The sequence below is a fragment of the Vulpes vulpes genome, chromosome 9, assembly GCF_048418805.1.
Source record: "Vulpes vulpes isolate BD-2025 chromosome 9, VulVul3, whole genome shotgun sequence".
NCBI classification, from domain to species: domain Eukaryota; kingdom Metazoa; phylum Chordata; class Mammalia; order Carnivora; family Canidae; genus Vulpes; species Vulpes vulpes.
The window spans coordinates 67,525,002-67,539,017 of record NC_132788.1 but is presented as its reverse complement, the minus strand read 5'-3'; the positions used below and the strand labels follow the sequence as shown (position 1 = coordinate 67,539,017).

Sequence of the window (14,016 nt, the reverse complement as noted above, 5' to 3'; positions counted from 1 at the left end):
CATTTATTCCCCACTTCCCACCTAACTCCCTGACAAAAAAAAAAAAAAAAAATTCATGTCTGAAAACAACTCAAGGGGGAAAGGACACAATGGAAACTATGTTGTTTGTTTGCTTTTGTAGCTGTTTTAAAAAAGCAGAAGCTAATACCTAGCAGAAAAGAATAATTAGAATATTAATCAATTTTTCTTCTATTTAATGATAAATTATTCTCTAAAAGCTTAATATAATTTGAGTCATGCCGTATTCCTGACATTTGGTATGCTATGAATGTATTGACTCAAAGTTTCACCCTGGTGTGAAATGCAGAAATTCGATGTTTCAATTTTTGTAAAGTGATACATTCATTCCCTCTATTCACCTTCTAAGTAGCATAAACCCTTAATTTTGAAATAACATATGCTCTAGGAGTTTATTTGGACATCTTTTTTATTTTATTTTTCTGCAGTGTATTCATTTTTAAATTTTACATTTTAAATATTAAAACAATCTAAGCCCCATCTTCCCTTCCCTTCATTCCCTTCCCAGCACAGAGGAGTCTGCACAATAGCTGAGGATACAGGACAGTGAGGACTGTATGGAGGCATGGGTCTATGGGCCCAGAATCCCAGACATGGGATAGTTGAGTGTAGGTACAAAGGTGGTGAGCAGAGGGGACAGTTGACAAGGGTATGGATTGGTTAGACTGAACAAAAAATAAATTGATGAAGTAAATAAGGAAATGATTTTTGTTTTGTCTTTTTTTTTTTATTTCAAATCCAGTATAGTTAACATACAATTTTATATTAATTTCAGGGATACAATATAGTGATTCAGCAATCCTGTACATTACTCAGGGCTCATCAATATAAGTGTGCTCTTAATCCTCTTTACCTGTTTCACCCATCCCCCAGTGCACTATCCCTCTGGAACAAACTCCATCAGTTTGTTCTTATAGTTATGAGTCTGTTTCTTGATTCATCTCTTGCTCTTTTTCTTTCTCTTTAGTTCATTTGTTTCATTTCTTAAATTCCACATGTGAATGAAATCACATGGTATTTGTCTTTCTCTGACCGACTTATTTCATTTAGCATTAAGTAAAATGTCTCTCTAGTTCCATCCATGTTGTTACAAAATGAGAACTTTCATTCTTTTTTATGGCTAAATAATAATCTATTATACATATATATATATATGTATATGTATGTATATATACATACACATGCATTTTCTTTATCCATTTATCTGTCAGTGGATACTTGGGCGCTTACATAATTTGGCTATAATAAATAATGCTGCAGTAAATATAGGGGTGCATGTATCCCTTTGAATTACTGTTGTTGTATTTTCTTAGTAAAAACCCAATAGTGTGATTGTTGAATCATAGGGTAGTTCAATTTTTAACTCTTTGAGGAACCTACATACTGTTTTCCATGGTGGCTGCACCAGTTTGCATCCCCACGAACAATACACTAGGGTTCCTTTTTCTCTACATTCTCATCAACATGTGTTGTTTCTCATATTGATTTTAGCCATTCTGACAGGTGTGAGGTGATATCTCCTTGTAGTTTTGATTTGCATTTCCCTGATGATGAGTGATGTTGAGCATCTTTTCATGTGTCTGTTGGCTGTCTGGATGTCTTCTTCGGAAAAGTGTCTATTTATGACTTCTGCTCATTAGTTTAGCTGGGTTATTTGTTTTTTTGGGTGTTGAGTTTGATAAGTTCTTTTTATATTTTGAGTACTACCCCTTTATCACATATGTCATTTGCAAATATCTTCTCCCATTCAGTAGGTTGCCTTTTTGTTTTGTTGTTTCCTTCATTGTGCAGAAGCTTTTTTATTTTGATGTAGTCCTCATAGCTTAGTTTTGCTTTTATTTCCCTTGCCTCAGGAGACATATCTAGGAAAATGTTGTTACAGCATATGTGAAAGAAATGAATGCCTTTGCTCTCTTCTAGGATTTTTATGGTTTTAGGTCTCATATTTATGTCTTTAATTCACTTGGAAATTATTTTTTTGTATATGGTTTAAGAAACTGGTCCAGTTTCTTTCTTTTGCATGTAGCTGTATAGTTTTCCCAACACCATTTGTTAAAGAGGCTCCCCATTATGTATTCTTGACTCTTTTGTCAAAGATTAATTGACCTTATAATCAAGGGTTTATTTCTGGGCTTTCTATCCTGTTCTGTTGATATATATGTCTATTTTTGTGCTAGTATCATACTGTTTTCATTATTACAGCTTTGTAATATAACTTCAAATCTGGAACTGATACCTCTAGCTTTGTATTTCCTTTTCAAGATTGTTTTGGCCCTCCACAGTCTTTGACAGTTCCATACAAATTAAGATTGCTTGTAGTTCTGTGAGAAATACTGTTAGTATTTTGATAAGGATTGCATTAAACTATAAATTACTTTGGGTACTATGGACATTTTAACAATAATTATTCTTCTAGTCCATGAACATGGTATATCCTTCCATTTGTGTCATCTTCAATTTCTGTAATTAATGTTGTTTTCAGAGTACAGGTTGTTCACCTTCTTGGTGAGATTTATTCCTAGATATTTTGTTATTTTTGGTGCAGTTGTCCATGAGCTTGCTTTTTCAGTTTCTCTTGCTTCATTATTAATGTATAGAAATGCAATGAACTTCTGTGCATTGATTTTTATATTCTGCAAATTTACTGAGTTTATTTACGTGTTCCAGTAGTTTTTTGGTGGAGTCTTAAGGGTTTGGGATATATAGTAGTATCATGTCATCTGCAAATAGTCAAAGTTCTATTTTTTTCCCTACAAAGTTTGATGCCCTTTATTCCTTTTGATTATCTGATTGCTGTGGCTATGACTTCCAGTACTATGTTGAGTGAAAGTGGTGAGAGTGAACATTCTTCTTATTCCTGATCTTGAGGGAAAGCACTTAGTTTTTCACCATTGAGTATGATGTTGGCTGTGAGTTTTTCATATAGGGCCTTTATTATGTTGAATATGTTCCCTCTAAACCTACTTTCTTGAGGGTTTTTATCGTGAATGGACGTAGTGCTATGTCGAATGCTTTTTCTGCATCTGTTGAAATGATCATATGGTCTTTATCTTCCATCCTTTTATTTGTTTTTAAGATTTTTATTTGTTCATTTGAGAGAGAGATAGAGAATGAGTAATGGAGAGGGGAAGAGAGAGAGTAAGAAGCAGACTCTGAGCAGGAAGCCCCATATGGGGCTTGATCCCAGGACCTGGAGATCATGACCTGAGCCAAAAGTAGATGCCTACCTGGCTGACTTATGTAGGTGCCCCACTTCTTTCTCTTATTGATGTGATGTATCATATTGATTGACTTGTGAATATTAAAGCACCCTTGCATCCCTTGAATAAATCCCAGTCGATTGTGTGAATGATTTTTTTTAATGTATTGTTGAATCTAATTTGCTAGTGTTTTGCTGAGGATTTTCACATTTATGTTCATCAGAGATAGTGACCTGTAGTTCTTTGTGTGTGCGTGTGTGTGTGTGTGTGTGTGTGTGTGTAGTGTCTTTATCTGGTTTTGGTATCAGGGTAACACAGGCCTTGTGGAATGAATTTTTAAGGGGATCCCTGGGTGGCGCAGTGGTTTGGCGCTTGCCTTTGGCCCAGGGCGCGATCCTGGAGACCCGGGATCGAATCCCACATCAGGCTCCCGGTGTATGGAGCCTGCTTCTCCCTCTGCCTATGTCTCTGCCTCTCTCTCTCTCTCTATGACTATCATAAATAAATAAAAATTAAAAAAAATTAAAAAAATAAAGTTTTTCTTCCATTTCTACTTTTTGGAATGGTTTGAGAAGAATAGATATTAACTCTTCTTTAAATGTTTGGTAGAATGCACCTGTGAAGACATCTGGTCCTAAACTTTTGTTTGTTGGAAGTTTTTATTTATTTTTTTAAGATTTTATTTATTTGACAGAGAGCAGAGCACAGGGAGGGGCAGAGGCAGAAGCAGGCACCCCACCAGCAGGGAGCCCAATGCTGGGGCTTGATCCCAGGCCCCTGAGATCATGACCTGAGCCAAAGGCAGACACTTAACTGACTGAGCCACCCAGGCACCCTGGAACTTTTTTTGATACTGATTCAATTTCATTGTTGGTAATTGGTCCATTCAAATTTTCTATTTCTTTCTGATTCCATTTTGGAAAGTTATATGTTTCTAGGTTCTCCAATTTGATGGCATGTAATTTCTCGTAACATTCCCTTATAATCCTTTTTGTTTCTGTGTGTTGGCTGTTACTTCAGCTCTTTCACTTCTTATTCTGTTTATATGATTTCCTCCCCCTCTTTTTTATGAGTCTGGCTAAAGATTTATCAATTTTGTTGATCTTTTCAAAGTACCAGCTCCTGGTTTCTTTAATCTGTTCTGTTGCTTTTTTTGTGTGTGTCTATGTCATTTATTTCTGCTCTGATCTTTTTTATTCCCTTCCTTCTACTGGTTTTGGGTTTCATTTTCTTTTTCTTTTTCTAGTTTCTTCAGATGTAAATTTAGGTTGTTTGAGATTTTTTTGGTTCTTGAGGTAGGCTTCTATTGCTATAAACTTCCCTCTTAGAACAGCTTTTACTACATCCCAAGGATTTTGGACCATTGTGGTTTCATTTTCTTTTGTCTCTCTGTAATTTTTTATTTATTATTTTATTTCTTGTGACCCATTCATTGTTTAGTAGCATGTTATTTAACCTCCAGGTATTTGTACTCTTTCCAGATTTTTTCCTATGGTTGATTTTTAGTTTCATAGCATTGTGGTTAGAAAAGATGTGTGGAATAACTTTGATCTTTTTGAATTTATTAAGACTTGTTTTGTGGCCTAATATGTGATCTATTCTGGAGAATATTCCATGTGCACTTGAAAAAAAATGTGTATTCAGCTATTTTAGGATGGAATGCTCTGAATATAGTTGTTAAATCCATCTGGTACAATGTGTCATTCAAAGCCACTGTTTCCTTGTTGATTTTCTGTTTATATCAACTCTCCATTGATGTGCATGGGGCATTAAAGTCCCCTCCTATTATTTTATTACAATCAGTTATTCCCTTTATTCCCTTTATATTTGGGTTTTCCCATGTTGGTACATAATGTTTACAATTGTTATATCTTCTTGTTGGATTATCCCCTTAATGATTACATAGTGTCCTTCTTTGTCTCTTGTTATAGTCTCTTTTTGATATGAATATTGCTACCCTGGTTTTCTTTTCACATTCATTTGCAAGTTATTTTTCTTTTTAATTTTTTGAGGAACTTCTATACCATTTTTTTAAATAGTAGCTGTCCCAGTTTGCATTCCCACCAGCAACACTTTAGGGTTCCTTTTTCACCACATCCTCACCAATACTTGTTGTTTCTTGTGTTGCTGTTTTTAGCCATTCTGACAGGTGTGAAGTGATAACTCATTGTAGTTTTGAGTACCATTTCCCTGATGATGAGTGATGTTGAACATCTTGTCATATGCCTATTGGCCATCTAGATGTCTTCTTTGAAGAAATGTCTGTATATCTCTTCTGCCCATTTTTTAATTAGATTATTTGTTTTTTGGTATTGAGTTGAAATGAGTGAATGTTTAGAGGATAAGATCTAGAAATAGCTATAGATGTGTGTGTATTACACATACGTATGTGCACACACTTGACTCTGGCTAAGGGGGCCTAGAATCAATAACCACATGGTGTCCACATCTTGATTTCTCAAACCCATCCTCCACTAAAAAGAACCAGTCTTCCCTGCGGAAATTGTGATTACAGGACTACAGCAAAGTCTAAGATGAGCCTGGAGCATCTTACTGGGCCAGACAATAAGGAGCCATTCAACAAATGAGCAAAATGTCACAAGGACATAGGAACCAGCTTAAAAGGATTCCCTCTGGCCAAAATGGGGACTATTTGAGCATCAAAATAAATAAACACTAGTAATGTATTACAACCCCTGAATCAAAATAGGAAGCCAAGAATAAATAGATGAATGAATGAATGAATGAATGAGAGAGAAATGTTTTTCCTTAAAGGAAAATGTCATCCAATACATGTAGAAGGAATGATGGAAACAGACTTGTCATTCATCAGTCATCATAGAGGTGGTTGCTTCAGGCGAGAGTATTTAATGGATCCTAAGTCTGGTGGATAGAGGTTTGATGAGTGCAGAAAACTGGTATAATTTCAGGATACCTCCCCACAAAATTTTAATCAATTATAAGGGAGAAAATATTCAATATGAGGTAAAGAAATCAGGCAGACACCAAGTTGGCCAGGTGATCAGGGTTAAAATGATCAGTGTGAAGATGAGTTCACACCACATAACATCACATAACTCCTGATCCAATGCACTTAGAGATATGCTACATTTCAGTGTTATTCTTATTCTTATTCCTATTCTTGCTGAGAATGCACAATCTAGATCAGGTCATGAGGAAACATCAGATAAATCCAGGTTGAGAGTCATCCTATATGTAAGGCCTCTTCTCTTTTAAACTGTCAAAGATTTAAAAGGTAGGGAAAGACTAAAGAAATGCTCTAACTTGATGGAGTCTAAAGAAGCATGACAAATAATTCAGCATACATTCCTGGGTAAGTTCCTGGACTGAAGTATAAAGAGACAAGACTGAGAAAGTTAACAAATTTTGAATGGGACCTGAATTGCAAAGTGATCATGTACCAGGGTTGATTTCCTTACTTGGAGAGTTGTGTTCTAGTGTCTTATGTCTTTTTTTGCATAAATACATGCTGAAATGTTTAAGGGTGATGAGACCTCATGTCTGTAGTTGCTCTCAAAAGGACAGGAAAAGGCTAATTATAATAAGTAAATATTATATAATATAGATAATATCATGTTTGTTTATTATATATCATCATTATATGTAAAAAAGAAAAAGAAAGAAGCAAATGTAGTAAAATATTAACAATGGAGGGGTCTGTGTGAAGGTGAAAGAATTCTTTGTATGTTACTGGCAACTTTTCTATAAGTTTGAAATTATTCAAATATAACTTTTTTTAAAAGATTTATTTATTTATTTATGATACACATAGAGAGAAAGAGAGGCAGAGTCACAGGAGGAGGGAGAAGCAGGCTCCATGCCGGGAGCCCGTCGCAAGTGGGACTCAATCCCGGGACTCCAGGATTGCGCCCTGGGCCAAGGGCAGGCACTAAACCGCTGAGCCACCCAGGAATCCCCAAATATAACTTATTTTTAAAATAAAGTGCTGGACACCTGGTTGATGTCCAGTGGTTGAGTGTCTGCCTTCAGCTCAGGGTGTGATCCAGAATCCCGGGATCGAGTTCTGCATTGGGCTCCCTGCATGAGGCCTGCTTCTCCTCCCTCTGCCTATGTCTCTACCTCTGTGTGTGTGTGTGTGTGTGTGTGTGTGTGTGTGTGTGTGTCCCTTGTGAATAAATAAATAAAATCTTAAGAAAAAATAAAGTGCTCTTTTAAATCAAGAAAAAATCTTACATGTGGCCCTAGAGGCAAAAGTCAGTAATGAACACAGAAGAAGGGCCAGGGTTTAACAGTGAGTGAACCCACAGGTGACTCCCTTTTTGTGTTTTACTGGGTAAATAATAAGAAATACAACACAATACCTTCCAAGTCTAGAGCACTTTAAGGTGCAGGGCTTATTTCTATCATTAACCAATACCATAATTCACAGATTGTCAACAGCTTATCCTTAACCACCTTTCATGAGTAGGTACAGAGCTGGCACCAGGAATGATAAAAGTATAAGATGTGGTCCCAGATTCCCAGGAACCTGATTGTAGGGGAGAAACTGGATATATGTAAATATGATAGTCCTTGACAATGCTCAAGCTGAATGTTGAATAGAACAAGCTTTGCTAAAGGAAAAGATCACGGGTGAGTAGGGCAGTCAGGCAAGCATCACTCTCTAGAGGGAAAATAGGCATTATCCAGCCTGGGTTGCCTTCCATGTGACCGGACATACCTCTTCTAATGGAGCCAACCTCTGCTTGAATACTTTTAAAAATTGTGATCTACAGTCTTCCTGAGGCAGCCCATTTCCCCACTGAGAGGGTCAAATTATTGGGGAGTTCTCTCTGATACAGAACCAAAATATACCTCTTCATACCTTATACATTTAGGAGACACAAAGTAAGTTTAATTCATCTTCTGCCTATAAACCCTTCACATTTTTGAGGACCACTCTCATGTCTCCTGTAATTTCTCTTTCTCATGTCAAACATTTTCAGTTATTTTAGCTGTTATAGATTTATTATGTGCTTCACTACCCTAGGTGCACTAATCTGCCAGCAAATCCAAAAGATGTTCTTAGCAACCTATGGGCTCATTAATGCAAAATACAATGGGATTTTTACCTCACTAAGATGGAATACCATACACTATATGTGCAACTAAAGGTTGCATGAGCTTTTGGGGGCAACTTCACAAACCCTGCTGACACTGAAATGTCTAAGTATTTTCCATGTGAGCTACCAATCCAGTCTTCTTCTAGCCTATGCCTTTGTAGCTCATTTTTTTAAGTGTAGCCTTTTGCCTTTATCCCTATTACATTTCATCCTAAATGAAAGAATTGGTCCAGCTCGAAATCATTATGAATTTTCATTTTCATCTCCTGTTTAGGGTATTCCTTTTATGTGTGTTTTATGGAGAATGGATAAATATAGTTCATCCAACACCGTTTTATTTTTATTCAAGGAATGGGACCAACTACTAGAGGGTGGAAATTCAACCGTTAGGGTACTACCTACAGGTTATTGTGAAAAATTAACCCATCATCTATGTTGTGGCATTTAACTAGTATTAAAAATAGTTCTCTGGCCATTCTCCCTTGTGTCATTTCCGATGAGCTCTCAGCTCTTTGAGTAGCTCCTCCTTTTGAAGAATCCCATTCTTAAAGTTCCATCTATAAAAATTAATATAAAAAAGAAGACACAACCTGACTAAAAAACATCATCAGAACCATTGCAGTAAAGAAAATCACTAACAAAAGGAGATATATACCTTCTGTAAATGAAGAAGAATGAAACACACATTAAGTACTTTCCTCGTAGTCACTGTGTGAGTATCTTGGCATTGTGAATGAAAGTATTTACCAGCTGAAGTGAAGGATTGGTATTGTATAGGGCAAGCAAAATCAAAATGAAATTCTTGCCCTGTGAGCCCACAAGTACCTGTTTTTGCGGGTAATAAAAGCCCTTTGATCAGAAAGCTTTTCCACCAACAGTGAAAGTCAGAATATAATATGATTTGGATAATAAGTATCATAATATATGCATTAAATTGTTGAACTAATCATTAACAGAGTTGTTAATAATTGTCTCTCTCTCGTGGTTGCCATGCTCTTGAGAACGAAGCACTTGCTGTACTTTCTGTCCTCTATTTAATATAGAAAACAAAGTAGAACATGATTTTTTTTTTGGTGGTTGTTGTTTGTTTGTTTTTCAATTCTAGGAGGGTTAAATACTTGGTAAATATATATATTGTAAGCATCAATCCTCTGGAGTTCTGAATTTATCCTTCTCTGCAGGATGAACCAACCACAAGCAGAGAAGTTTAGGGGCGTTGCTGGTCATATTTATGGTTGGTATGTAATCACATCCAAATCCAAACATCAATTCACATCTCAAGTCCTAATTGCCTTTGAGAGTTCTGTGCACAGAACAATAGCTGGAGTGACTCTTCAGAACAGAAGTCGTAAATACAGATTCTTCCTCATCTTGATGAATTAAAACCCAAGGAGGGGAGACAGTTTTGTTTTGAAGAAGCCATCTGTTTATTTGTGTACCGCGTTTGTATTCAAATTTAGGGAAATTAATCAAGTAAAAAGCATCAGAATTCACAACACAGAAAACAGGAGTACTGAACAGGCATCCGACTTGAGAAAACCAAGTAGATAATGAGGTCTCAACCTCTTTAGTTTAATCTTCTCTAGTCCCAAGGAGACATCTCTTGTGTGTGTATACCGCATGACTCACTTTGCATTGATTCTTGCTACTTTAGGGCTCAAAACATGAATCGGTGACAAGTGCTAAGTTAATGAATTAGCAGCCATCAGCACAGACTGTACCAGCATAATCTTTGATTTAAGGAACTTCTCTCGTCCTTGGTTAACAGGCAACTGAGTTCACTAATAACAAAATCTGTCCCCAATCCATATACGTGCATAAAGGAATGAATATTTCTTCAGGAAACAAATGTCAATTAAAAATGTGAGCCAGACTTGCAGATGACCCTAGGCTTTGGAATATGTGCCAACTCTGTGCTGCTCATCCAGAAATTGTCAGGAGATAGAAAGCCAAGACATTTTTAAGTACTTGAACCTGGACATTTGACTCTGCTCTCAGAAGTGTGATGTGTCAGCTTATAGCTAGAGCAGCATTTTGTGCATAAAGTCATTGCTACTTTTTACCTTGTTAAGGCAGTAACTTCATTACTTTCAGTGAAGCCTTCTGAAACCTATCTTCACCCTACCACTTTCTCTGAATTTCTTCTGCACTTATAATCTTAAGTTAACTATATATATATATATACACACACACACACACACATATATATGTATGTTCTATATATACATATATATGTATAAGCAAGAGTACAAATTGCCATATCATGCCCTTAGATTTGTTCTCTGGATGATTTGTGAATGGAAATCATGTTTTCAGCCAAATGAAAGGACACAGCTCAGCACCACAGATAGTTCCTTTTAAACACTCTAAGGCCTCAATTTCATTCATCTGTTAAGTAGAGATGATAATAATATCTATTTGTTAAGAATAAATGAAATAATATGTGTAAAGTTTTAACACAGGGTCTGGAATGTAAGGAGCTCAGCTAGTTATTATGAATGTTTTTATTACTTCATTCTCTTTTCTATCTCTTTTGGTACCAAGACACTGTCATCTGTACAATACACACTGTATGCTTGGTGGATAAATCAACAAATGAATGTTCTCCACAATAAGAATCTAAATTATAAAATCAGTAGACACAGCTAGTTAAAGGAGAATTAGACAACATCTTGCCAAATAAAAATCATACACATATGATTTGGGCCAGGAATTATTTGTTCCAGTCTTCATTTATAGATGAGGAAAATTTAAATTTAAAAGTGAGAATTAGGGATGCCTGGATGGCTCAGCAATTGAGCATCTGCCTTTCACTCAGGGCCTGATCCCTGAGTCCAGGATCAAGTCCCACATTGGGCTCCCTGCAGGGAGCCTGCTTCTCTGTCTGCCTATGTCTCTGCCTCTGTGTGTCACTCATGAATAAATAAATAAATATAAAAAAATAAAAATAAATAAAAGTGAGAATTATTCTAAGGTATTTTGCTCTCATTATTTTCCCCTCCTTTAAAAAAAAAAACAAACTCAATCTGTATATATACCTGCAGGTCAGTTAATCATTAGAGCAAATTGTGATGATGTGACTTATAAAAGCCTCAGGTTTTAAAATACAGGATTTTTCCTCCCATTATCTCTTAGTTGGCAATACCTGTTTTTACCTTCCCACTTCATGGACATATATCACTCATATGGCAGTGACTGAAAGCACACCAATCCATTTATGATATTTTCCCCTTTTTGGAAAATGGCAAAAGTGTATTTCACTCCAACCTAATAATCTGTTTATGGACACAGACTTTCCTTTTCCAGTGACTTGAGATGTTGGCTTTCCATGGTTGGATAAAAGGGCAGAAAAACTCTTATAAATACTTTCTTTAAAGAGGAGGTTTTTGAAAAAAAAAAAATAAATAAAGAGGAGGTTTTTGTATGCATTTTTGGAAAGTAAGACCAGCAAACCTGTCCTGTGAGACGTCATTTCAAAATTTCCAGCTAAGATTTTAATCGAGGAGATACACTTAATAAATATTTATATACCTCACAGCCTGAAATACAATCCTGTGAATATAGAAGGGTATTAATCAATGTTCTTGCATTGTTTTATTTGCTTTTTATTTGTCTTCTTTTTTATGGTTTGTTTTTTTGGTTTTGTTTGATTTGGTGTAGTGCAGAGAAATTTCTGGAATATGGCTGAATTCAGAATTTCATTCTTTATGTACTTATGTGACCTTTATTTAACTCAAATTGCTTTTCAACATTGTACTCTGACAACATTTATGAAATCATGTTGCAGCAAACAAAAGATCACTGTCATATGAATGGAGTATTGGAGTTTATATACTGTCTCAGCTAAACAAGCTCATTTCATTTCCAGTTAAAATCATAATGTAAAGGGTGGACTTTTTTTTTTTCCTGGCAAAGCAAACTTTATTATAGCCCTGAGGGTGGAGCTCCAGGTCCTGCTGAACACTTGAGAGTTGGGGCGAGGGCCTCTTGTATTGCCCTCAGCAGCTCCATCCCATTCAGACTCAGGTGGAGAGAGGCTGGGGGGTGGGGGGGGAGACCTGGGGTCATAGCCAGGAAGGCCACTCTTGGCTGCTGAGCTAGCAAGCTCTCCCTCAGTTGGTCACTGCAGCCAGGCCATTCCTGGCTCCTCATTTCTTGGATCCTGGCTTTTTAGGTTTGAGTGTGGGTTTGGCCTTTTCCATAGGACTCTTGTCTTTAAGCCCAGGTCTCACTGCCTCCTCTTTTTTTTTCCATCCTTTTTTTCTTGGCAACGCTTGTCTGCTTCTGGGACGCCAGCCTCCTGACTTGTTTAACAGGAGTCTTCTCCTCTAGGGACACATTAAAGCGAATTAGTACTTATTTTAAAGATGTAATATACATATACAAATATATATAATGTTGTCAATGAATTCATTACAGCATTTTATATTATATTTTTATAATATAATTTGCTAAAAATATCTTAGTTTCAAGATGGTTGAGACCATAAACTTAATAGTAAATTATGCAGATTATAAAAATATATAAAAAAATATATATTATATATAAAGATATAAACCTATACTGTATTAATTAGAAAAAAGAGGAAAATCATATGTGTGTCATGTTTACCAAAAGGTAAAACAAAAACAACCAAAAAGGACTATAAACCCAAAAGATGGAGGGAAATTATACCAAAATGAAAAAGATGTTTTATCTGGACAGTACAGGAGTAAGTAGGATTTGTTTTGTTTTGTATTGGCTTTTTGGTCTCTTAACTTCCTTGAATTACCTAAATTTCCCATACTAAACATTTATCGCTTTTATAATGGGGAGGGAGCAGCCAAACAAACTTCAAATTAACATGGATTTCTCTTGTTTGTGTTCAACGGAATTACTGCTTTCTAGTGACACTGGGGAGATCCGAAAACCTTTTTAAAGAGGCAATTTCTGAGCAGGCTGCCAGAAGTAGGTTCTTCCGTGAGAGTCTTCAGAGATCTAACCTCAGTGCTCCCCAGCTGAGTTTTGTTGCTCTGTGAAGGTTCATATAATGAGTGTTTTCATCTTTTCATATTAAAAATGACCTCCTGACCTGAATCTCAGCATCCCAGATGACTGAGGTTTACTGGTCACAGTCTAAGAAAAAATAAAGCAAAACTACTTAGTATTTCATCCTGCTCTTGGAGTCCACATTTTATTTCCAGATGAGCTCACAGCTTTGTTGTTGGTTTGCCTTTGTTTACATCCTACAGATCCAACAAGGGTGATGGTACCCCCTTCCAGCATGGATGTCACTGTTGGAGAAAGTATTGTTCTCCCATGCCAGGTAACACATGATCACTCGCTAGACATCGTGTTTACTTGGTCATTTAATGGACACCTGATAGATTTTGACAAAGATGGGGACCACTTTGAAAGAGTCGGAGGGGTAAGTATCAACATCAAACTATCTGTAGGAAATTCAGTATGCAACTGGACTTCTCCAAAGTGGCTCAGCTTGTTTAGATTAACTTGAAAAGAAATATAAGGTTATTCTTGATAATCTTGTTTTGATACCTTATTTTTGAAACTCTTGGTTAATTACTGCTCCTTTTTGCCTGATCCGTGTGGCCCCACTTAGTGAGGAACCCTAGATGGCGGTCCTCTTCATCTTCACAACAATACTATAGACTAGTTATTCCGAACTATGTATGAATGAGGAAACTGAAGTTCAAGGGGAAATGTGTGGCTTGCCT

The 14,016-nt window shown here is 36.4% G+C and overlaps 1 protein-coding gene across 17 annotated transcripts in view; it reads left to right on the top strand.

Moving 5' to 3' along the window:
- The window catches only part of CNTN4 (contactin 4), a 909,482-nt gene that overhangs the window by 869,976 nt on the left and 25,490 nt on the right, over nucleotides 1–14,016 (top strand). For all 17 annotated transcript variants that reach the window (XR_011994334.1, XM_025984656.2, XM_072720378.1 and 14 more), the window contains one exon: nucleotides 13,534–13,709. Coding sequence is in view for 16 of the 17 variants with exons in the window: in XM_025984656.2 (XP_025840441.1) it covers nucleotides 13,534–13,709 (176 nt within the window). In the remaining variant the exon portion in view is untranslated. The remainder of the gene's footprint in view (nucleotides 1–13,533; nucleotides 13,710–14,016) is intronic.